Below are 26,937 nucleotides of genomic sequence, written 5' to 3' on the forward strand. Positions count from 1 at the left end.
ACTACTTGTCTTCTCTGTGCTATACTGCCTTTCCTGTGCCTCTCACCTACATTAAGTGTGCTAATCGTAATGCCCCTTATTCCCCTTCTCCCTCCCTTCCCACCCATCCTCCCCAGTCCCTTTCCCTTTGGTAACTGTTAGTCCATTCTTGGGTTCTGTGAGTCTGCTGCTATTTTGTTCCTTCAGTTTTTTTCTTTGTTCTTATACTCCACAGATGAGTGAAATCATTTGATACTTGTTTTTCTCCACCTGGCTTATTTCACTGAGCATAATACCCTCTAGCTCCATCCATGTTGTTGCAAAAGGGAGGATTTGTTTTCTTCTTATGGATGAATAATATTCCCTTATATGTATGTACCACATCTTCTTTATCCATTCATCTACTGATGGACACTTAGGTTGCTTCCATTTCTTGGCTATTGTAAATAGTGCTGCAATAAACAGAGGGAGGCATATGTCTTTTTCAAACTGGGCTGCTGCATTCTTAGGGAAAATTCCTAGGAGTGGAATTCCTGGGTCAAATAGGATTTCTATTTTTTGTTTTTTGAGGAACCTCCACACTGCTTTCAACAATGGTTGAACTAATTTACATTCCCACCAGCAGTGTAGGAGGGTTATTTTACTTTCTTTACTGTGGTTTTATTACCTCTGGTGACAGCTATTAAACCCTACGAACACTTCCATCTACAGCAGTCCCTCCAAAATACAATGTAGAGACATTTTGTGTAAGGTAAATTCTCTCAGCTTTAGCTTATCTGGAAATTGTTTAATCCCTCCTTCAAATTTAAATGATAATCTTGCCGGATAAAGTAATCTTGGTTCAAGGCCCTATTGTTTCACTGCATTAAATATATCATGCCACTCCCTTCTGGCCTGTAAGGTTTCTGCTGAGAAGTCTGATGATAGCCTGGTGGGCTTACCTTTGTATGTGATCTTATTTCTCTCTCTGGCTGCTTTTAATAGTCTGTCCTTATCCTTGATCTTTGCCATTTTAATTATTACATGTCTTGGTGTTGTACTCCTTGGGTCCCTTGTGTTGGGAGATCTGTGCATCTCCATGGCCTGCAAGACTATCTCCTTCCCAAGACTGGGGCAGTTCTCAGGAATTACCTCCTCAAAGACACTTTCTATCTCTTATTCTCTGTCTTCTTCTGGTACCCCTATAATGCAAATATTGTTCCGTTTGGATTGGTCACACAGTTCTCCCAAAACTCATTCTAAGAGATGCTTTTTTTCTGAGACTCAGCTTCTTTGTATTCCTCTTATCTAATTTCTATATCATTTATTGTCTCCTCCACCATAACTAATCTGCTTTTAAAACCTTTCATTGGGGAAGGGCGGAGCCAGGATGGCGGCGTGAGTAGAGCAGTGGAAATCTCCTCCCAAAACCACATAGATCTATAAAAATATAACAAAGAAAACTCTTCCTAAAATAGAGACCAGAGGATACAGGACAACATCCAGACCACATCCACACCTGCAACTACCCAGCGCCTCAAGAAGGGGGTAAGATACAAGCCCCAGCCCAGCGGGACCCGAGCACCCCTCCTCCCGGTTACCGGCGGGTGGAAAGAAACCAGAGTGGTTTTTTTTTTTTTTTTGGCGAGTACTTTTTGGAAGCCTTAAAGGGACAGGGACCCCAATACCAGTGAAACAGGGCAGCAAGACCGCTGAGCAGGTGCCTGAGGCCGGCGCCTGAGGACAAAGACAATCGTGCATTTTTCCAACTATGGGGAGGCAGGGCGGCAGGACCGGTGGGCAGGTGCCTGAGACCGGCACCTGGGGACAGGGAAAACCGCGTTTTTCCCTTTTTTCTTTTAGGCGAGTGCTTTTTGGAAGCCTTAACGGGTCAGAGACCTCAATGCCAGGTAGGCAGGGCGGCGGGACCGGTGGGCGGGTGCCTTAGACCAGTGCCAGAGGACGAAAATCGCGTTTTTCCCTTTTTTTTTTTTTTGGCGAGTGCTTTTTGGAAGCCTTAACGGAACAGGGACCCCAATACAAGGGAAACAGGGCACCAAGACTGGTGAGCGGATGCCTGAGACCGGGGCCTGGAGACAAAGAAAATCGCACGTTTTCCCCAAAACTAGGGAGGCAGGGCAGTGAAACCGGTGGGCGGGTGCCTGGGGCCGGCACCTGAGGACAAAGAATATCGCACATTTTTCCTTTTTTTTTTTTTGGCGAGTGCTTTTTGGAAGCCTTAAAAGGACAGGGATCCCAATGCCAGAGAGGCAGGGTGGCAGGACCGGTGAGCGGGTGCCTGGGATCGGCGCCTGAGGAAAAACAAAATTGCGCGTTTTTCCCTTTTTTTTTGGCAAGTGCTTTTTCGAACCCTTGGAGGGACGGGGACCCCAATACCAGGGAGGCAGGGCAGCACGACCGGTGGGCGGGTGCCTGGCGGACAAAGAAAATCGTGCGTTTCTCCCTTTATTTTTCTGTATGGCAAGTGCTTTTTGGAAGCCTTGAAGGGACAGGGACCCCAGTGCTAGGGAGGCAGGGCAGCAGGACCGGTGAGCGGGTGCCGGGGACCGGCGCCTGAGGACAAAGAAAATTGCACGCATTTTCCTTTTTTTTTTTTCTTTTTCCCTCTTTCGTTGTTTCTGTTGTTGTTTTGGTTTGGAGAGTGCTTTTTGGCAGTCTTAAAGGGGCAGGACAGGACACTTAGACCAGCGGCAGGGAATCTGGGGATCTCTGGGCACTCTAACCCCCAGGGCAACAGGGAGCACAGAGGCCCCTTACAGAGATAAATAGCCTCCGGGCCGCTCCCCCTCCAACAGGGCTCCACCACTTTGGAGGAGTGGCCCAAGCCAGGCCACACCCACAGCAAGAGCGGAGATAAACTCCATAGCAAACCGGCAGGTAGCAGAAGCCCTGTCTGCGCACAGATGAGAAGCATAAGCCACTAGAGGTCGCTATTCTCCCAGGAGAGGAAGGCCACAAACCAACAAGAAGGGAAGTTCTTCCAGCGACCACTTGTACCAGCTCTGCAAACTATCTCTATCAACATGAAAAGGCAAAACTACAGGCAGACAAAGATCACAGAGACAACACCTGAGGAGACAGACCTAACTAGTCCTCCTGAAAAAGAATTCAAAATAAAAATCATGAACATGCTGACAAAGATGCAGAGAAAAATGCAAGAGCAATGGGATGAGATGCAGAGAAAAATGCAAGAGCAATGGGATGAAGTCCGGAGGGAGATCACAGATGTCAGGAAGGAGATCACAGAAGTGAAACAATCCCTGGAAGGATTTATAATCAGAATGGATGAGATGCAAGAGGCCATTGAAGGAACAGAAACCAGAGAACAGGAACGTATAGAAGCTGACATAGAGAGAGATAAAAGGATCCCCAGGAATGAAACAACACTAAGAGAACTATGTGACCAAGCCAAAAGAAATAATATTCGTATTATAGGGGTACCAGAAGAAGAAGAAAGAGGAAAAGGGATAGAAAGTCTCTTTGAAGAAATAATTGCTGAAAACTTCCCCAAAATGGGGGAGGAAATAATCGAACAGACCACAGAATTACACAGAACCCCCAACAGAAAGGATCCAAGGAAGAGAACACCAAGACCACAATAATTAAAATGGCAAGGATCAAGAACAAGGAAAGAGTTTTAAAGGCAGCTAGAGAGAAAAAGGTCACCTATAAAGGAAAACCCATCAGGCTAACATCAGACTTCTTGACAGAAACCCTACAGGCCAGAAGAGAATGGCATGATATATTTAATGCAATGAAACAGAAGGGCCTTGAACCAAGGATACTGTATCCAGCACGACTATCATTTAAATATGATGGCAGGATTAAACAATTTCCAGACAAGCAAAAGTTAAGGGAATTTGCTTCCCACAAACCACCTCTACAGGGCATCCTACAGGGACTGCTCTAGATGGGAGCACTCCTAAAAAGAGCACAGAACAAAACACACAACATATGAAGAATGGAGGAGGAGGAATAAGAAGGGAGAGAAGAAAAGAATCTCCAGACAATGTATATAACAGCTCAATAAGCGAGCTAAGTTAGGCAGTAAGATACTAAAGAAGCTAACCTTGAACCTTTGGTAACCACGAATCTAAAGCCTGCAATGGCAATAAGTACATATCTCTCAATAGTCACACTAAATGCAAATGGACTTAATGCACCAATCAAACGACACAGAGTAATAGAATGGATAAAAAAGCAAGACCCATCTATATGCTGCTTAGAAGAAACTCACCTCAAACCCAAAGACAAGCATAGACTAAAAGTCAAGGGATGGAAAAACATATTTCTGGCAAACAACAGTGAGAAGAAAGCAAGGGTTGCAGTACTAATATCAGACAAAACAGACTTCAAAACAAAGAAAGTAACAAGAGATAAAGAAGGACACTACATAATGATAAAGGTCTCAGTCCAACAAGAGGATATAATCATTCTAAATATATATGAACCCAACACAGGAACAACAGCATTTGTGAAACAAATACTAACAGAACTAAAGAGGGAAATAGACTGCAATGCATTCATTCTAGGAGACTTCAACACACCACTCACCCGAAAGGATAGATCCACTGGGCAGAAAATTAGTAAGAACACACAGGCATTGAACAACACACTAGAACAGATGGACCTAACAGACATCTATAGAACTCTACATCCAAAAGCAACAGTATATACATTCTTCTCAAGTGCACATGGAACATTCTCCAGAATAGACCACATACTAGCTCACAAAAAGAGCCTCAGTAAATTCTAAAATATTGAAATTCTACCAACCAATTTTTTCAGACCACAGAGGTATAAAAGTAGAAATAAATTCTACAAAGAAAACAAAAAGGCTCACAAACACATGGAGGCTTAACAACATGCTTCTAAATAATCAATGGATCAATGAACAAATCAAAATAGAGATCAAGGAATACATAGAAACAAATGACAACAACAACACAAAGCCCCAACTTCTGTGGGACGCAGCGAAAGCAGTCTTAAGAGGAAAGTACATAGCAATCCAGGCACACTTGAAGAAGGAAGAACAATCCCAAATGAAAAGTCTAACATCACAATTATCAAAACTGGAAAAAGAAGAACAAATGAGGCCTAAAGTCAGCAGAAGGAGGGACATAATAAAGATCAGAGAAGAAATAAACAAAATTGAGAAGAATAAAACAATAGCAAAAATCAATGAAACCAAGAGTTGGTTCTTTGAGAAAATGAACAAAATAGATAAGCCTCTAGCCAGACTTATTAAGAGAAAAAGAGAATCAATACAAATCAACATAATCAGAAATGAGAATGGAAAAATCAAGACAGACTCCACAGAAATACAAAGAATTATTAAAGACTACTATGAAAACCTATATGCCAACAAGCTGGAAAACCTAGAAGAAATGGACAACTTCCTAGAAAAATACAACCTCCCAAGACTGACCAAGGAAGAAACACAAAAGTTAAACAAACCAATTACGAGCAAAGAAATTGAAACGGTAATCAAAAAACTACCCAAGAACAAAACCTCGGGGCCAGACGGATTTACCTTGGAATTTTATCAGACACACAGAGAAGACATAATACCCATTCTCCTTAAAGTGTTCCAAAAAAATAGAAGAAGAGGGAATACTACCAAACTCATTCTATGAAGCCAACATCACCCTAATACCAAAACCAGGCAAAGACCCCACCAAAAAAGAAAATTACAGACCAATATCCCTGATGAATGTAGATGCACAAATACTCAATAAAATATTAGCAAACAGAATTCAACAGTATATCAAAAGGATCATACACCATGACCAAGTGGGATTCATCCCAGGGATGCAAGGATGGTACAACATTCGAAAATCCATCAACATCATCCACCACATCAACAAAAAGAAAGACAAAAATCACATGATCATCTCCATAGATGCTGACAAAGCATTTGACAAAATTCAACATCCATTCATGATAAAAACTCTCAGCAAAATGGGAATAGAGGACAAGTACCTCAACATACTAAAGGTCATATATGATAAACCCACAGCCAGCATTATACTGAACAGCAAGAAGCTGAAAGCATTTCCTCTGAGATTGGGAACAAGACAGGGATGCCCACTCTCCCCACTATTATTTAACATAGTACTGGAGGTCCTAGCCACGGCAATCAGACAAAACAAAGAAATACAAGGAATCCAGATTGGTAAAGAAGAAGTTAAACTGTCACTATTTGCAGATGATATGATACTGTACATAAAAAACCCTAAAGACTCCACTCCAAAACTACTAGAACTGATATCGGAATACAGCAAAGTTGCAGGATACAAAATTAACACACAGAAATCTGTAGCTTTCCTATACACTAACAATGAACCAATAGAAAGAGAAATCAGGAAAACAACTCCATTCACAATTGCATCAAAAAGAATAAAATACCTAGGAGTAAACCTAACCAAAGAAGTGAAAGACTTATACTCTGAAAACTACAAGTCACTCTTAAGAGAAATTAAAGGGGACACTAATAAATGGAAACTCATCCCATGCTCATGGCTAGGAAGAATTAATATCGTCAAAATGGCCATCCTGCCCAAAGCAATATACAGATTTGATGCAATCCCTCTCAAATTACCAGCAACATTCTTCAATGAATTGGAACAAATAATTCAAAAATTCATATGGAAACACCAAAGACCCCGAATAGCCAAAGCAATACTGAAAAAGAAGAATAAAGTAGGGGGGATCTCACTCCCCAACTTCAACCTCTACTACAATGCCATAGTAATCAAGACAATTTGGTACTGGCACAAGAACAGAGTCACAGACCAGTGGAACAGATTATAGACTCCAGAAATTAACCCAAACATATATGGTCAATTAATATTTGATAAAGGAGCCATGGACATACAAAGGCAAAATGACAGTCTCTTCAACAGACGGTGCTGGCAAAACTGGACAGCTACATGTAGGAGAATGAAACTGGACCATTGTCTAACCCCATATACAAAGGTAAACTCAAAATGGATTAAAGAGCTGAATGTAAGTCATGAAACCATTAAACTCTTGGAAAAAAACATAGGCAAAAACCTCTTAGACATAAACATGAGTGACCTCTTCTTGAACATATCTCCCCGGGCAAGGAAAACAACAGCAAAAATGAGCTAGTGGGACTATATTAAGCTGAAAAGCTTCTGTACAGCAAAAGACACCATCAATAGAACAAAAAGGAACCCTACAGTATGGGAGAATATATTTGAAAATGACAGATCCGATAAAGGCTTGACGTCCAGAATATATAAAGAGCTCACACACCTCAAGAAACAAAAAACAAATAACCCAATTAAAAAATGGGCAGAGGAACTGAACAGACAGTTCTCCAAAAAAGAAATACAGATGGCCAAGAGACACATGAAAAGATGCTCCACATCGCTAATTATCAGAGAAATGCAAATTAAAACTACAATGAGGTATCACCTCACACCAGTAAGGATAGCTGCCATCCAAAAGACAAACTGTTGGCGAGGCTGTGGAGAAAGGGGAACCCTCCTACACTGCTGGTGGGAATGTAAATTAGTTCAGCCATTGTGGAAAGCAGTTTGGAGGTTCATCAAAATGCTCAAAAGAGACCTACCATTTGACCCAGGAATTCCACTCCTAGGAATTTACCCTAAGAACGCAGCAATCAAGTTTGAGAAAGACAGATGCACCCCTGTGTTTATCGCGGCACTATTTACAATAGCCAAGAATTGGAAGCAACCTAAATGCCCATCGGTTGATGAATGGATAAAGAAGATGTGGTACATATACACAATGGAATACTACTCAGCCATAAGAAGTGGAAAAATCCAACCATTTGCAGCAACATGGATGGAGCTGGAGAGTATTATGCTCAGTGAAATAAGCCAAGCGGAGAAAGAGAAATACCAAATGATTTCCCTCATCTGAGGAGTATAAGAACAAAGGAAAAACTGAAGGAACAAAACAGCAGCGGAATTACAGAATCCAAAAATGGACTAACAGGTACCAAAGGGAATGGAACTGGGGAGGATGGGTGGGCAGGGAGGGATAAGGGGGGGAAGAAGGTGGGTATTAAGATTAGCATGCATGGGGGGAAGGGAGAAAGGGGAGGGACGGCTGCACAACACAGAGAGGACAAGTAGTGATTCTAGAACATTTTGCTATGCTGATGGACAGTAACGTAATGTGGTTTTTACGGGGGACCTGATATAGGGGAGAGCATAGTAAACATAGTATTCTTCATGTAAGTGTAGATTAAAGATTAAAAAAAGAAAGAAAGAAAGAAAGAAAAGGGGGATTACTCCTTGATAGGATAAAACTATTGGTAAATCAAAGATTAACACATGCTTTAAATATCCTTAATGTTGATCACTTAAAGGGTGTCAGATGATCAGCTATGGAGGTACTCTTTTCTGATAATATTCCTTTCTCTTAAAAAAAAAATGCAGCTCCTGTGTGCTGACCTCCAATGAGTTCTACACAGTGGTATAGAGGGCATGTCAAAGTGTGGGCAAAGGGTCTGTTTGTTTCTATGCAGAAGATCAAGGCCTAGCTTGGATACCCAGAAAATGAACTAAAATACGATATGAGGAGGAGCTTCCGGCATCAGCACTCTCTGGAGGACTCGTGCCGGGAGATGATCATCAAAAAGCCTCCACAGGGATCCAGGCAATGCTGTGGTTGTGGCTGCGTCCACCCCACCGTTTCCTGGACTTGCCATTGGAATGAGGAGGGAGATGTCTAGGCTGGCCTGTGCATACAGTGAGACAACGAATTTTACCGGATATGTACTGTTGGAACTCAACCAGGAGTTGGGAGGGGTGCAAGTTGTAGCACTCCAAAATCTTACGACTACAGACTATCTACGGTTAAAAGAACATATGGGATGTGAACAGATCCCAGAAATGGGTTGCTTTAATTAGTCTGATTTCTCTCAGACTGTTCAAGTACAGTTGGACAATATCCATCATATCATAGACAAATTTTCACAAATGCCTAGGGTGCCTACATGGTTTTCTTGGCTTCACTGAAGATGGCTGGTAATTATAGGTTTGCTTTGTTTATGTCACCGTATTCTTATTATGTTAATATGTGTGCGCAAGTTAGTTAGTTGTTTAAAACCTATACATGCTTAAGGTACTCTACAAGAAGATATGTCAAAGAAATAATCAATCCTCCCATGTTTTCTTCCATATGCTACCTCTATAGATTTTCTTCTTCCTTCCTAATTACAACCCTTAAATAGAATTTGTGCCTCATATCGAATTTACCGAGTATCGTAATTCCTCCAGGTGGTAAAGATACCTCGAGACAAGTGCTGGGCATAGAAGCCACAGGGCATAAATCTGCAAAGAAGTAAAAAGCTAACCTTTTCAAACAATATGGCTTCTCTCTCACTTACCAACTTTACATTTCCCTGTATGGCCCCGGAAGATGACTGGTTAGCCAGAGATGGGTAAGATTCCTCAAGGGAGGAACAACCTAAGACAGGCACAGTCGCAGGGGGGCCATCAGGTGAGAAATCGGGGAACAACAGTGGTGAAGCTTACACCAGTAAGGATAGCTGCCATCCAAAAGACAAACTGTTGGCGAGGCTGTGGAGAAAGGGGAACCCTCCTACACTGCTGGTGGGAATGTAAATTAGTTCAACCATTGTGGAAAGCAGTTTGGAGGTTCATCAAAATGCTCAAAAGAGACCTACCATTTGACCCAGGAATTCCACTCCTAGGAATTTACCCTAAGAACGCAGCAATCAAGTTTGAGAAAGACAGATGCACCCCTGTGTTTATCGCGGCACTATTTACAATAGCCAAGAATTGGAAGCAACCTAAATGCCCATCGGTTGATGAATGGATAAAGAAGATGTTTTTTGAGAGAAAGCTTCTGCATCCGTGGATGTTTTATTGCCCTTATCTAGCTCGGATTAGCACATAGTCTACAGGCACACACCTCATCATCTACAATTGCTCTCCTACAACACTAAACTATGTTTTCTAACTTTATCTTGCATCTACCTACCACTTCAGCATTTTATTAAAAATAAAAATAATAATAATAATAACGGGAGAAGTGTGGGATCCACATATAAATCGAGTATAAAAATCAAACGAATATTCATATTTGACCTGATTGTTTATAGTTCATAATGCGTGATCAAAACCGAAAGTTTCTGTGATGAATGCCCTTGTACTGTTCACCATGTAAGAACTTATTCACTATGTAAGAATTCGTTCACCATGTAAGAACCTGTTCGTTATGCTTCAGAAGATTGGAGACTGATGAGAATTAGGTTTGAGATGGATTAATGATTGTGCATTGAGCACTGACCCCCCATACAGAATTTTATTGTTGTTAACAACCATTTGATCAATAAATATGAGAGATACCCTCTCAAAAAAAAAAAAAACTTTCATTGTATGTTCATTTCTGATACTATGTTTGATAATGATTGGATCTCCAACTGGAATTGATTCCTGAGCTCTTGAATATTTTTCTGTATGTCCATGATCATGCTTATGATTTTTATTTTGAAATCTCTTTCAGGAAGATTAATGATGTCAATTTCATTTGACTCTTTCTCTGGTATATTTATAATTTTGTTTTGAACCAGGTTCCTTTGACATTTCATATTTGTATGTGGTACCCTCTAGTGCCCAGAAACTCTACTCTCTGGAGCTGCTCAGTCACTGAAGCAATGTCAGGGGTCACAGGGAAGCAGTATTGGTGCCTGGTGGGAGGAAAGAGCTGTTTCCTGCTTCCCGGCTCCTATGCCTGTCCCCACTGCCAGAATCAGTGGGCTGAGCACACAGGTATAAGCCTCTATGCTTTGCGTTTGTAGCTGCTGAAGGCCGGGCTTCCCTCTGGCTGGCCTGATGCCAGGGCAGGGTTTGCTAGTTTGCGAGCAAGGTGCGGGCTGTCTGGGAGGAAGGTGCAGCAGGCTGCGTATCACAGAGGTGGGCCTTGGAGCTGTGTAGCCTGCCAGGGGGCTGGAGCTCCTGAAGATCATGAAAGTTCCCAACCCTGTTCTGTGAAGTTTATTTTTTTCTCCAGGTGTATGCAGTCTGGCACAGCCCTCTTTCCTGTTGCTCTTTCAGGATTAGTTGTGTTAATTTTATTTTCGTATTATATGCGGTTTTAGGAGGAAGCCTGTCTCACCTCTTACACTGCCATCTTTAATCCCAACCTCACTATCTGTATATCTTCTTTGGAAAAATGGCTAGTCAGTTACTATGCCATATTTTAATTTATTTGTTTTGATGTTGAGTTGTATGAGGTCTTTACGTATCTTGGATATTAATCACTTATTAGATATATCATTTGCAAATATATTCCCACATTTAGTAGGTTGCTTTACATCTTGTTGAAAGTTTCCTTCACTGTGCAGCTTTTGAATTTGATGTAGTATCACTTCGTTTATTTTTGTTTTGTTTCCCTTGCCTGGGTAGACATCTACTTAAAAATTTACTTACAACAATTTTTGAGTTTTCTTTTAGAGTTTCATGGTTTCAGGTCTTATACTTAGTCTTTAACCCATTTTGAATTTATTTATTTTTCTGTATGGTAAAGACAGTGGTCCAGTTTCTTTTTTTTGCATTTAAATTCAGTTTTCTTAATACCATTTACTGAAGATACTATCCCTTCCCCATTCTATACTCTTGGTTTCTTTCTCATAGATTAATTGACCATATAAGCATGGATTTATTTCTGACTCTCAATTTTGTTCCATTGATCTGTGTGTCTGTTTTTGTATCATGACCATACTGTTTTTATTACTGTAGCCTTGTATAGTTTGAAACCAGGGAGCATTACCTCCAGCTTTGCTGTTTATCAAGATTAGTTTGAATATTCAAGGTGTTTCGTGGTTCTATTCAAATTTTAGGATTTTCCTTATAGTCTGTGAAAAATGCCATTGGTATTTTGACAGGAATTACATTAAATCTGTAGACTGCTTTGGGTATAGCCATTTTAACAATATTAATTCTGTCTATGAGCATGAAATATCTTTATATATATTTGTATCGTCTTCAATTTCCTTCACCCATGTTTTACAGTTCTCAGTGTACAGGTTTCACCTCTCTAGCAAATTTATTCCTAGGTATTTTTTTATTTCTGATGCAATTATAAATGCAATTGTTTTCCTGATTTCTCTTTCTGTAAGCTCATTAGCATACGCAAATGCAAAGACAGATTGTACATTAATTTTATGTCCTGCACCTTCACTCAATTCATTCATTAGAACTAACAGATTTTGGTGGAGTCTTTAGGTTTTCTATGGATAGTACCATGTCATCTGGAAATAGTGACAGTTTTACTTCTTCCTTACCAATTTGGATGCCTTTTCTTTTTCTTGTTTGATCACTCTGGCTTAAGTCTTGCATTACTATGTGGTACAAGAGTGGATATCCATGTCTTATTCCTCATCTTAGAAGAAAAGCCTTTAGTTTTGGTCATTGAGTATGTTAGCTGTGAGTCTGTTGTATATGGCCTTTATTATTTTGAGGTATGTTTACTCTATACCCACTTTGTTTTTACATGAATCTTGGTTTTTGTCAAATGCTTTGTTAGCATCTATTGAGATGATGATATGGTTTTCATCCTTCCTTTTGTTAACGTGGTGTGTTACATTAATTAATTTGCAAATGTTGAACCATCCTTTTGTCTCTGGAATAAAAACCACTTGATCATGGTGAATGATCCTTTCAGTATATTTTTACATTTGGTTTGCTATGATTTTGCTGAGATTTTTACATCAGTTCACCAAGGATATTGGTCTGCAATTTTCTTTTTTTGTAGTGTCATTTTGGTTTTGGCATCAGGGTAATGCTGGCCTTCTAAGAATAAATTTGGAAGCATTTCTTCCTTTTCTATTTTTTGGAATAGTTTGAGAAGGACAGGCTTAACTCCTCTTTAAGTATTTGGTAGAATTCACCTGTTGAAGCCATCTGGTCCTAGTTTTTGTTTGTTGGGAGTTTTTTGATGATCATTTCATTTTCATTACTGGTAACTGATCTGTTCAGATTTTCTATTTCATTCTGAATCAGTCTTGGATGACTGTTGTTTATAGGAATTTATCTATTTCTTCTAGATTGTCCAATGTGTTGGCATATAATTTTTCATAGTAATCTCATAATTATAATACTTCTGTGGTAACTGCTGTTACCTTCTGTCTCATTTTGATTTTACATGAGTCCTTTTTTTCTTGATGAGTCTGGCTAAAGATTTATCAATCTGTTTACCTTTTCAAAGAACCAGGTTGTAGTTATCTTTTCTATTGCTTTTCAGTCTCTATTTTACTTATTTTCACTCTGATCTTTATTATTTCCTTCCCTCTACTAACTTTGGGCTTTGTTTATTCTTTTTTTAGATCCTTAGGTATAGTTAGGTTCTTTGAGATTTTTCTTGTTTCCTGAGGTAGACCTGTGTTGCTATAAACGTCCCTCCTAGAACTACTTCTACTGCATCCCAAAGGTTTTGAAGCATTGTGTTTCTGGTTCTCCATCTTTAATAATTCTTCACCCTCACCTGGACCATCAAATCAGGTAATCCTATCAGCTTTTCCCTGATGCCCTCTTCCCTCTTTACCCATCTTACATTCCATGCCTATTCCATATTCTCGGTTCTCATTTGCTCAGACACTAGCGGTATGGAAAGTAAACAGAAAAAAAAAAAAACCTTACATACAAAACTGCACAAGCAGAGAGCTAAGAGCAATTTGGTAGCATCCAAATTTTTAAAAATATTGTATTTAAGCAAGAATAATTATTCCCTAAATAGGTTTCCAGGGTTTTGAAATTTCTACCTCATTACTCTTTTAAAACAATTAAAACCGAGTTAATACATATCTCTATGTACATAGAAGCTCTCTTACCTAACATCTACTTTTTCAACTTGCTGAATGCTCTTCTCGGTGTGAAGCAGACTGGCTGAAACCTAACGACTCACTGAACAGGTAAGAATTACACGCTTTCTAGATCATGAACCCTTCTGCCCTAGTGGTGCCCCAGGTGAGATGCATCCTTATTGTGGGTCACTTACGTTTCTTCCCAGTTGCATGTAATAGTTGTACTTAGTAATTTGGCTCCAAATTACTAACCTTGTAAATGTTTTGCAAGACAAGGTGCATCTTATCAGGGTGAACAGCAGATAGCACAAATATCAACATGACAACATCCACAGACTCTATGGGCACATGTTCCAGAAGGTCATCTTTAGTTAGATCACACTGGAATACCTTGCATCTTTCTGTGTCATATAAAGGATTTTGCTAGAACAGGAAAAGAGATAAGAATTTAACACAACAGCCATGCTGATACATATAGAAAAACAGGATCAAAATGAGATCCTATTCCCATTTGTTTACTACTGCAGAAAATCTACAATTACTTTGTTACTGGATGAAACTGCGTAATGGGCTGTTTGCACATTAAAGCACATACTATTCAATATTGCTACAAGGATGATGATTAAAGATGGTGGAGAGATGACACAGAGGCCACCTCCCAAAACCACATATAATATGCAAATATAGTTAATACAACTAATCCTGAAAGAGCAACAGGAAAGAAGGCTGCACCAGACTGCATACACCTGGAGAGAAGAACAGACCTCATGGATCAGGGTAACGTACCAAAGCTGTGATCTGGAGAGATCCAAGACCTTCCCCCACCCCAGCTCACCAGCAGGAGGAAGAGAAAGAGCAGGGAGTGGGTAGAGGCCTAGGACTGCTGAACTCCCAGCCCTGGAGATCTGCCCTGGGAGCACGAACCTACATTGCATGGTGCTCTAGAGATTAGTGGGGTTGGAAAGCATAGCAGGTGGAATACTTGGAGAGACTGAGATTCCAGCTGCTTGTGGAAAACAGGGATCCACATCAGGCTGCTCTGGGTCAAAAGAAAGGTGGGCAGTCTGACCCTTAACAGCAACAGGGCTGCTAAAGGAGCATGGATTGCATAGAGCTTGCTGCACAGGAGAAAAGACAGGTGGACAAAATTGTCCAAGTGCACTCTGCCCAGCAGGTTGGGAAATTCCAGGAGCTTCAGGTGCTCCATCCCCCTGGCTGGCTATGCACCCTGTTGTACCTTCCTCCTGGCCGGCTGGCCCCAGCTCACAAACCAGTAGCTCCTGTCCTGGCATCAGGCCAGCCAGAGGGAGGCCCCAGGTAGGGGAGCTACAAACACAAAGCATACAGGCTTACACCTGTGTGCCTGGGCCACTGGTTCTGGCAATGGAGACAGGCACAGCATCCAGAAAGCCGGAAATAACTCTTTCCTCCCCCCAGGCACCAGAACCCACCCTTGATATTGCTCCAGGGGCTGAGCAGCACCAGAGAGTAGAGTTTCTGGGCACTAGAGGGTACCACATACAAATATGAAATGTCCAAAGAACCTGGTTCAAACCAAAATCCCATAAACACCAGAAAAACGGCCAAGTGAAACCGAACTCATTAATCTTCCTGAAAGAGATTTCAAAATAAAAATCATAAACATACTCATGGAGATACAGAAATATATTCAAGAGCTCAGGGATGAAGTCAGGACTGAGATTCAATCATTAAGGAATTCAATATCTGAATGAAACACACAATGGAGGGATTTAAAGCAGATTAGATGTAGTAGAGTAGACAGTAAATGGAATAGAAATTAGAGAACAGGAATACAAAGAAGCTGAGGCACAAAAAGAAAAAAGGATCTCAAGGAATGAAAGAATATTGAGAGAACTGTGTGACTAATCCAAACGAACAATATTTGCATTATAGGGGTACCAGAAGAAGAGAAAAAGGGGTAGAAAGTGTCTTTGAGTAGGTAATTGCTGAAAACTTTCCCAATCAGGGGAAGGAGATAGTCTCACAGGCTATGGAGGTACACAGATCTCCCAACACATGAGAACCAAGGAAGACAACACCAAGACATGTAATAATTAAAATGGCAAAGATCAAGGATAAGGACAGTCTTTGAAAAGCAGCCAGAGAGAGAAAAAAGATTACATGGAAAGGAAAACCTATTAGGCTATCATCAGACTTCTCAACAGAAAACTTACAGGCCAGAAGGGAGTGGCATGGTATATTTAATGCAGTGAAGCAGAAGGGCCTTGAACCAAGAATACTCTACCCAGCAAGATAAACATTTAAATTTGAAGGAGGGATTAAACAATTTCCAGATAAGCAAAAGCTGAGAGAATTTACCTCCCACAAACCATCTCTACAGTGTATTTTGGACAGACTGCTCCAGATGGAAGCATTCCTAAAGCTAAATAGCTGTCACCAGAGGAAATAAAACCCCAGTAAAGAAAGTAAAACAATTAATTACTAAGTAGATGTGAAAATCAAATTAACTACCCCCAAACTCAGTCAAGGGAGACACACAAAGAGTACAGAATATGATACCTATTCTGTATCTGTATAAAAACCTCCTCTAATAAAAAACGAGACCCATCTATATGCTGCCTATAAGGAACCCAGTTCAAACCCAAAAACATACAGACTGAAAGTAAAGGGATGGAAAAAGATATTTCATGCAACTAATAGGGAGAAAAAAGCAGGAGTTGCAGTACTTGTTTCAGACAAAATAGACTTCGAAACAAAGGAAGTCACAAGAGAAAAAGAAGGACATTACGTAATGATAAAGGGGTCAGTCCAAAAGAGGATATAATCATTATGAATGCCTATGCACTGAACACAGGAACACCTACATATGTAAAACAAATAATAACACAATTAAAGGGGGAAATAGGATACAATGCATTCATATTAGGAGAGTTCAACACACCACTCAATCCAAAGTACAGATGAACCAGACAGAAAATAAGTAAGGAGACAGAGTCACTAAACATATTAGAACAGATGGACATAACAGACATATACAGAACACTCCACCCAAAAGCAGAACACACATTCTTCTCAAGTGCACAACGAACATTTTCAAGAATAGATCATATACTAGGCCACAAAAAGAACCTCAGTAAACTCAAAAAGACTGAAACTGTACCAACCAGCTTACCAGGTGCTCAGACAACAAAGGTAAGAAACTAGAAATAAATTACACAAAGAAAATTAAAAAATCTCACAAACACATGGAGCCTTAACAACATGCTCCTAAATAATAAATGGATCAATGACCAAATAAAAACAGAGATCAAGCATATATAGAGACAAATGACAATAATCCAACACCACAAAATCTGTGGGATGCAGCGAAGCCCATGCTAAGAGGGAAGTATATTGCAATACAGGCCTATCTCAGGAAAGAACAATCCCATATGAACAGTCTAAACTCACAATTAATGAAACTAGAAAAAGAACCACAAATGAGGCCCAAAGTCAGTAGAAGAAAGGACATAATAAAGATGAGAACATAAATAAATAAAACCAAGAAGAATAAAACAATAGAAAGAATCAATGAAAGCAAGAGCTGTTTCTTTGAGAAAATAAACAAAATAGATAAACCCCTAGCCAGACTTATCAAGAAAAAAAGTCTATACACATAAACAGAATCAGAAATGAGAAAGGAAAAATCACTATGGATTCCAGGGAAATACAAAGAATTATTAAAGAATACTATGAAAAATTATGTGCTAGAAAATGGGATACCTAAAATAAATGGACTTTTTAGAAAAATACATCCTTCCAAGGCTGACCCAGAAACAGAAAATCTGAACAGACCAATTATGAGCAATGACAATGAACTGGTAGTCAAAAGACTACCTTAGAACAAAATCCCTGGACCAGATGGCTTCACCACTGAATTTTATCAAACATTTAGTGAAGACCTAATACCCATCCTCCTTGAAGTTTTCCAAAAACAAGATGGGGAGAGAATACTTCCAAATGCATTGCATGAGGCCAGCATCACCCTAATACCAAAACCAGGCAAAGACACCATGAAAAAAGAAATTTACAGACCAACATCTGTGATGAACGTAGATGCAAAAATCCTCAACAAAATATTAGCAAATCAAATTCAAAAATACATTAAAAAGATCATCGATCATCATCAAGTAGGATTTATTCCAGGGATGTAAGGATGGTACAATATTAAAAAATCTATCAACATTATACACCACATCAACAAAATGAAGGAGAAAAACCAAATTATCTCGATAGATGCTGAAAAAGCATTCAACAAAACTCAACATCCATTCATGATAAAAACTCTCAACAAAATGGATATGGAAGGTAAGTACCTCAACATAATAAAGGCCATATATGACAAACCCACAGCCAACATCATACTTAACAGTGAGAAGCTGAAAGCTTTCCTTTAAGATTGGGTACAAGACAAGGATGCCCACTCTCCCTACTTTTATTCAGCGTAGTTCTGGAGGCCCTCACCACAGCAATCAGACAACACAAAGAAATAAAAGGCATCCAGAATGGTAAGGAAGAAGTTAAACTGTCCCTGTTTGCAGATGACATTATATTGTACATAAAAAACCCAAAAGAATCCACTCCAAAACTACTAGATCTAATATCTGAATTCAGCAAAGTTGCAGGATACAAAATTAATACACAGAAATCTGTTGCATTCCTATACACTAATGGTGAACTAGCAGAAAGAGAAATCAGGAAAACAATTCCATCCACAATTGCATCAAAAAGAATAAAATACCCAGAAAACCTAACGAAGGAAGTGAAAGACCTATACCCTGAAAACTACACGACACTCTTGAGAGAAATTAAAGAAGATACCAATAAATGGATACACATCCCATGCTCATGGATAGGAAGAATTAATATTGTCAAAATGGCCATCCTGCCTAAAGCAATCTACAGATTCAATGTAATCCCTATCAAATTACCAGCATCATTCAACAAACTAGAGCAAATAGTTCTAAAATTCATATGGAACCACAAAATATGCCGAATAGCCAAAGCAATCCTGAGAAGCAAAAATAAAGAGGAGGGGGGCATTGTGCTCCCTGACTTCAAGCTCTACTACAAAGCCACAGTAGTCAAGACAATTTGGTACTGACCCATAGACCAATGGAACAGACTAGAGAGCCCACATATAAACTGAAGCATATATGGTCAATTAGTATACAATAAAGGAGTCATGGATATACAATGGGGAAATAACGGCCTCTTCAACAACTGATGTTGGCAAAACTGGACAACTACACGCAAGAGAACGAAACTGGATTATTGCCTAACCCCATACACAAAAGTAAACTCAAAATAGATCAAAGACCTGAACGTAAGTCATAACACCATAAAAAACTTAGAAGAAAACATAGGCAAAAATCTCTTGAATATAAACATGACCAACTTTTTCCTGAACACATCATCTCCTCAGGCAAGGGAAACAAAAGCAAAAATGAACAAAAGGGAATACATCAAGCTAAAAAGCTTCTGTACGGCAAAGGATACCATCAATAGAACAAAAAGGCAGCCTACAGTATGGGAGAATATATTCATAAACAACATATCTGACAAGGGGTTAACATCTAAAATCTATAATGAACTCACATGCCTCAATACCCAAAAAGCAAATAAGCTGATTAAAAAGTGGGCAGAGTCCTACCACTTCAGCATTTTTATTAAATAATAATAATAATAATAATAATAATAAGGGAGAAATATGGGATTCACATATAAATCAAGTATAAAAATCAAATGAATATTCATATTTGACCTGATTGTTTATAGTTCATAATGCATGATCAAAACCGAAAGTTTCTGTGATGACTGCCCTTGCACTGTTCACCATGTAAGAACTTGTTTACCATGTAAGAACTTGTTCATTATGTTTCAGAAGATTGGAGACTGTTGAGAATTAGGCTTGGGGTTGATTAATGATTGTGCATTGAGTCCCCTATACAGAATTTTATTGCTGTTAACAGCCATTTAATCAATAAATATGAGAGATGCCGTCTCAAAAAAAAAAAAGATGTTACACAAGAATTCTCTGCATTGTCTGTGTAAATTATTCTGTGACTCTAGAATAATTTCAAAATAAAAGTTCTGAAGTTAAAAAAATAAATAAATAAAAGTGGGCAGAGGATATAACAGATATTCTCCAAAGAAGAAATTTCAGATGGCCAACAGGCACATGAAAAGATGCTCCCCATCACTAATTATCAGGGAAATGCAAATTAAAACTACAATGAGATATCACCTCACACCAGTTAGGGTGGCCAACACAGAAAAGACTAGGAACAATAAATGCTGCTGAGGATGCAGAGAAAGGGGAACCCTCCTACACTGCTGGTGGGAATGTAAACTAGTTCAACCATTGTGAAAGCAATATAGAGGTTCCTCAAAGAACTAAAAATAGAAATACCATTTAACCCAGGATTTCCACTCCTGGGAATTTACCCAAAGAAAGTAAGTTCTCAGATTCAAAAAGACATATGCACCCCTATGCTCACTGCAGCATTATTTACAACAGCCAAGATATGGAAGCAACCTAAGTGTCCATCAGTAAATGAATGGATAAAGAAGAGGTGGTACATATACATAATGGAATGCTATTCAGCCACAAGAGAGAGACAAATCCTACCATTTGCAACAACATGGATGGAGCCAGAGGGTATTATGCTCAGTGAAATAAGTCAGGCAGAGAAAGACAAGTACCAAATGATTTCCCTCATTTGTGGAGCATAACAACAAAGCAAAACTGAAGGAACAAAACAACAGCAGACTCACAGATTCCAAGAAGGGACTAGCGGTTACCAAAGGGGAGGGTTGGGGGAGGGTGGGAGAAAGGGATTAAGGAGTATTATGATTAGTACACATGGTGTGGGGGAAGTCACGGGGAAGACAGTGTGAAGACAAGTAGTGACTCTGTGGCATCTCACTACACGGAAGGACAATGACTGCAATGGGATATGGAGGGGACTCGATAATATGGGTGAATGTAGTAACCACATTGTTTTTCTTGTGAAACCTTCCTAACAGTGTATATCAATGATACCTTAATAAAAAAAAGTATTGCTACAAGGGGGAAAATTTCATTTTTCAAAATCATTTTTAACTAAGAGAATATAAGCTATCACATATTCAAAACTGAGCATTTTAGAAACACACATTTCCAGAGGAATGATAATCTAAAACTGGCCTCTGCTTTCTTAATCTCCCTTTGAATCATCCACTATAAGCCTAAACTCTACAAGAAGTCCTTCCAATTCCCCTTACCGAGATACTCCTACAGTTCTTTTGGATATTTTTTCCCTTGATACAGCAAGGTAAAGAAACTTTTTTTGGAAACTACAAATATGTTCCTGGTACATTTTGGTTGTTTGGTTTTGACACATGTATAAGAGCATAATGAAGAAAAATATAAAGTTTTCTTTAATGTAAATAAGGACCTGAAGAGACAGAGTTAATGGATGGGAAGATTCAATATTGAAAAGATGTCAATTCTACCTATAATCCCCCTTATAAATCCAGTGCAATCAACCAAATCTTAATGGATCTCCAGAAACTTGACAAGGTGAATCTAATTCATTGAAAGCAAAAGTCTTTCGGAATAGCCAAGTCAATTTTTAAAATGAAGAGCAATGAAGGGGGAAGTACTGGACATGAAAACACATCACAAAACGTAGTACTAAAACAATGTGGTTTGAGAATGAGGACACAGACATCAGGGAGACACAATAGAGTCCCAGAGCAAAACCATGCATACATAGGAATTAAGTATTCTATATGAAAAAGAGAGATGACAAAGATGACAATTAGGGTTTAAAAAAGGTAGTTAATTAAGGTGACAACTATCAGAGAAGAAAAACGAACTTCTCATTCAATTATGTTTGAACTAACTAGTCATTACTTTAAAGGACAACTGGTTGTCCAGATGAATTACAGGATTTTAATTTCAGTTCAGAGATGTATAGACATGAAAAGATGTTCCTTTCATCATTATAAGAAGAAAAAGGCTGGACATACAGCAAAGTAATGACTTTTTTTGTGAAGCCATCAAAGACCAACCAACCATCCCAAAATATGGAGAGAGACAGGTACCTTCAGGGAGAAATAGGACCCAAGCATTCACTTACTTGAGGAATAATCCTATAGCCTGGAAAAATAAAACTGGAAATTTGACAATTTGCTGGAGACTGAACGTAGACATTACATTGTGAAGCTCCTGGAGATGGAAGTCATGGGGACCTTGAGAGAAACCCTCATGCAGGTGTTGCACCAGGAACATCATCATGAGGCTCTCAGAGGATGGTGGTACATCTGGTGCTGGCCTTTTTCCCCTCCTTTAAGGAAGAAAATATTTAATCTAAAAGGTCATCTGAGGCCTGCAGCCTTAGGGCACTGGTGGAATATCACTGCCACTGGGGAAAGGACTACTCTGCCCAGACCTAGGTCTTCCATCTGCAGAGAGAATGGCCTCAAGACCACAGAGGATGATACTAGCATCAATGGGAGGGATGGAAAAGAAAAGCTCCATTCCTGAAGAGGAGGAACTTGCAAAGGCCACACCCCTGAGACACAGACCCACTCTGCAGTTCAAATACTGAATATGAAAACATTAGAGAACAATCCCTTCTCCCACATCTATCAACAAGTCTCCAGTATTGGTAACAGTGGAATGCAGGTGGGAAAGCAGACACAGACACACTATGGGCAACAGCACAAAGGCAAGACCCAAAGCCAAGAGGAGAAACAAAAGGTCACAGAAAGAGTCTGAGGTCTCGGTGGCCCACAGCAAGAACCCACTGCAGACATGGCCCAACCCCGGGCTAGGCTATTACCTTTCCCACCCCAGAACCCATGGCCCTATATAACATATCTGGCATTCAACAAAAAAGTACAGGGCATACCGAAAGGGAAGAAAAACCGTTTGAAGAGACAAAGCAATCATTGGAACCATACTCAAATATGATACAGATGTTGGAATTAAAAGTTTGGGGATTTAATTAGAAACTCCAAAAAAAAAAAATCAACTGTAAATACTAAAAACAGAAAACAGAGGGAGGAGCCAAGATGGTGGCATGAGTAGGGCAGCAGAAATCTCCTCCCAAAACCATATATATTTTTGAAAATACAACAAAAACAACTATTCCTAAAAGAGAGACCAGAAGATTCAGGACAACAGCCAGGCTACATCTACATCTGTGAGAACTCAGCGCCTCAAGAAGGGGGTAAGATGCAAGCCGCAGCCCGGCGGGACCTGAGCACCCCTCACCCCAGCTCCCGGCGGGAGGAGAGGAGTCAGAGCGGGAAGGGAGAAGGAGCCCACAGAGTGCTAAATATCCAGCCCTAGTCATCTGCACCAAAAGCGCAGACACACACTGCATGGTGTGCTGGATATTAGGGAAACGGAACAGTAAAATCTGCAAGTGGGTCCCCGCAGCAGGCGTCCCTGGGACAAAAGAAAAGCGAGTGCTCTTTGAAAGTCTTAAAGGGACAGGGGCCTCACAGCTGGAAGGAAGCATCCCGGCACACTCAGCCCAGCTCCTGGGAATCCCAGAGAACTGCGGGTACCCTAGCCCCCTGGGCAACAGTGCAGCTCTGAGGCCCCTCACAGCGATAAGCAGCCTCCAAGTCCATTTCCCCTCCGGTGCGGCCCCGCCATAGCAGGGGAGCAGCCTGAGATGGGGCACATCCACAGCAGCCACGCGCAGCCTCCTCTGCAGCTGCCCGGGGCAGACTCAGCTGCCCAGCACAAGCCGCTAGGTGTCACAGTTCTTGCAGGAAAGGAAGGTGACAAGCAAGCAAGAAGGGACTTTGTTCTGCCGGGTGACACATGCGCCAACTCTCCATGACTACATCTATCGCGATGAAAAGGCAGAAGAATTTGATCCAGACCAGAATCACACAGACAACCCCTGAGAGGGAGCCTAGGGAGATAGATTTAACCAATCTTCCTGAAAAAGAATTCAAAATAAAGGTCATAACCATGCTGATGGACTTGCAGAGAAATATGCAAGAGCTAAGGAGGGAGAATACAGAAATAAAACAATCTCTGGAAGGACTTAAAAGTAGAATGGATGACGTGCAAGAGGCTGTTAATGAAACAGAGATCAGAGAACAGGAATGCAGAGAAGCTGAGGCAGACAGAGATAAAAGGATCTCCAGGAATGAAAGAATGTTAAGAAAACTGTGTGACTAACACAAACGGAACAATATTCGCATTATAGGGGTACCAGAAGAAGAAGAGAGAGAAAAAGGAAAAGTGTCTTTGAAGAAATAATTGCTGAAAACTTCCACAACTGGGGGAGGAAATAGTCGCTCAGGCCACGGAAGCACACAGAACTTCCAACACAAGGGACCCAAGAAGGACAACACCAAGACACATAATTATTAAAACAGCAAAGCTCAAGGACAAGGACAGAATTTTAAAGGCAGCCACAGAGAGAAAAAGGTCACCTACAAAGGAAAACCCATCAGGCTATCATCAGACTTCTCAACAGAAACCTTACAGGCCAGAAGAGAATGGCATGATATACTTAATGCAATTAAACAGAAGGGCCTCGAACCAAGGATACTGTATCCAGCACGATTATCATTTAAATATGAAGGAGGGATTAAACAATTCCCAGATAAGCAAAAGTTAAGGGAATTTGCCTCCCACAAACTACCTCTACAGGATATTTTAGAGGGACTGCTCTAGATGGAAGCAGTCCTAAGGCTAAATAGATGTCACCAGAGAAAATAAAATCACAGCAAAGAAAGCAGACCAACCAAATACTAACTAAAGGCAAAAAATAAAATCAACTGCTCACAAAAGCAGTCAAAAGAAACACAAAAGAGCACAGAATGGACTTCCTGGAGCCAAGATGGTGGCGTGAGTAGAGCAGCACAAATCTCCTCCCAAACACATATATATTTTTGAAAATATAACAAAAACAACTATTCCAAAAAGAGAGACCAAAAGATACAGGACAACAGCCAGACTACATCTACATCTGCGAGGACCCAGTGCCTTGCGAAGGGGGTAAGATACAAGCCGCAGGCCAGCGGGACCCAAGCACCCATCACCCAGCTCCCGGCAGGAGGATAGGAGTTGGAGGGGGGAGGGAGAGGGAGCCCAGGACTGCTAAATACCCAGCCCTAGTCATCTGCACCAGAGCGCAGACACACAGCGCGTGGGGTGCTGGATACTAGGGGAACAGGACAGTAACATCTACGAGCGGGTCCCCACAGCCAGCGTCCCTGGGACAAAGAAAAGCGAGTGCCCTTTGAAAGTCTTAAAGGGACAGGGATCCCACAGCTGGACGGAGGCGTTCGGCACAATCAGCTCAGCGGCTGGGAATCCGGGGAACTCCAGGCACCCTAACCCCCTGGGCAGCAGCGCTGCTCCGAGGCCCCTCACAGAGATAAACAGCCTCCCGCCCATTCTTGCTCAGGCATGACCTCGCCTTAGAGGAGCCCACAGCAATCGTGCATGGAGATTCCTTCACAGCGGCCAGGCAAGAATCAGAGACCCCATCTGCACACAGCTGCCCAGCACAAGCCAGTAGAGGTTGCCATTCTCCCAGGAAAGGAAGGCCACAAACTAGCAAGAAGGGACGTTCTCCCAGCCAACACACGCACCAGCTCCACACAACTACCTCTATCGCCATGAAAAGGCAGAAGAATTTGATACAGACCAGATTAATGCAGACAGTTTCCCCTGAAAAGGAATCTGGGGAGATAGACCTAACCAATCTTCCTGAAAAAGAATTTAAAAGTAAGGTCATAACCATGCTGATGGACTTGCAGAGAAATATGCAAGAGCTAAGGAGGGAGAATACAGAAATAAAACAATCTCTGGAAGGATTTAAAAGCAGAATGGATGAGATGCAAGAGGCCACTGATGGATTAGAAACCAGAGAACAGCAACACATAGAAGCTGACACAGAGAGAGATAAAAGGATCTCCAGGATAGAAACAACATTAAGAGAACTGTGTGATCAATCCAAAAGGAGCAATATTGGCATTATAGGGGTACCAGAAGAAGAAGAGAGAGAAAAGGGATAGAAAGTGTATTTGAAGAAATAATTGCTGAAAACTTCCACAAACTGGGGGAGGAAATAGTCGCTCAAACCACAGAAATACACAGAACCCCCCAACAGAAGGGACCCAAAGAGGACAACAACAAGACACATAATAATTAAAATGGCAAAGTTCAAGGACAAGGACAGAATTTTAAAGGCAGCCACAGAGAGAAAAAGGTCACCTACAAAGGAAAACCCATCAGGATATCATCAGACTTCTCAACAGAAACCTTACAGGCCAGAAGAGAATGGCATGATATATTTAATGCAATGAAACAGAAGGGCCTTAAACCAAGAACACTATATCCAGCAAGATTATTGTTTAAATATGAAGGAGGGATTAAACAATTCCCAGACAAGCAAAAGTTGAGGGAATTTGCCTCCCACAAACCACCTCTACAGGGTATTTTAGACGGACTGCTCGAGATGGGAGTACTCCTAAGGCTAAACAAATGTCACCAGAGAAAATAAAATCACAAAGAAAGCAGACCAACCAAATAATAACTAAAGGCAAAAAATAAAATCAACTACCCACAAAAGCAGTCAAAGAAAACAGAAAAGAATACAGAATAAAACACCCAACATATAAAGAATGAAGGATGAGAAATAAGAAGGGAGAGAAATAAATAATCATCAGACTGTGTTTATAATAGCTCAATAAGCGGGTTAAGTTAGACAGGAAGATACTAAAGAAGCTAACCTTGAACCTTTGGTAACCACAAATCTAAAGCCTGCAATGGCAATAAGTACATATCTTTCAATAATCACCCTAAATGTAAATGGACTGAATGCACCAATCAAAAGACACAGAGTAAAAGAATGGATAAAAAAGCAAGACCCATCTATATGCTGCCAACAAGAGACTCACCTCAAACCCAAAGACATGTACAGACTAAAAGTCAATGGATGGAGAAAGATATTCCATGCAAACCACAGGGAGAAAAAAGCAGGTGTTGCAGTACTAGTATCAGACAAAACAGACTTCAAAACAAAGAAAGTTACAAGAGATAAAGAAGAATATTACATAATGATAAAGGGGTCAGTCCAACA

The 26,937-nt window shown here is 40.5% G+C and overlaps 1 protein-coding gene across 4 annotated transcripts in view; it reads right to left on the bottom strand.

Annotated features, from left to right (window-relative positions):
- The window catches only part of METTL6 (methyltransferase 6, tRNA N3-cytidine), a 42,540-nt gene that overhangs the window by 7,702 nt on the left and 7,901 nt on the right, over positions 1-26,937 (bottom strand). For all 4 annotated transcript variants that reach the window (XM_073223965.1, XM_017650136.3, XM_036995490.2 and 1 more), the window contains exon 4: positions 14,060-14,230. In XM_073223965.1, coding sequence (XP_073080066.1) covers positions 14,060-14,230 — 171 coding nt within the window. The remainder of the gene's footprint in view (positions 1-14,059; positions 14,231-26,937) is intronic.

The sequence above is a fragment of the Manis javanica genome, chromosome 15, assembly GCF_040802235.1.
Source record: "Manis javanica isolate MJ-LG chromosome 15, MJ_LKY, whole genome shotgun sequence".
In the NCBI taxonomy this organism is placed as follows: Eukaryota; Metazoa; Chordata; class Mammalia; order Pholidota; family Manidae; genus Manis; species Manis javanica.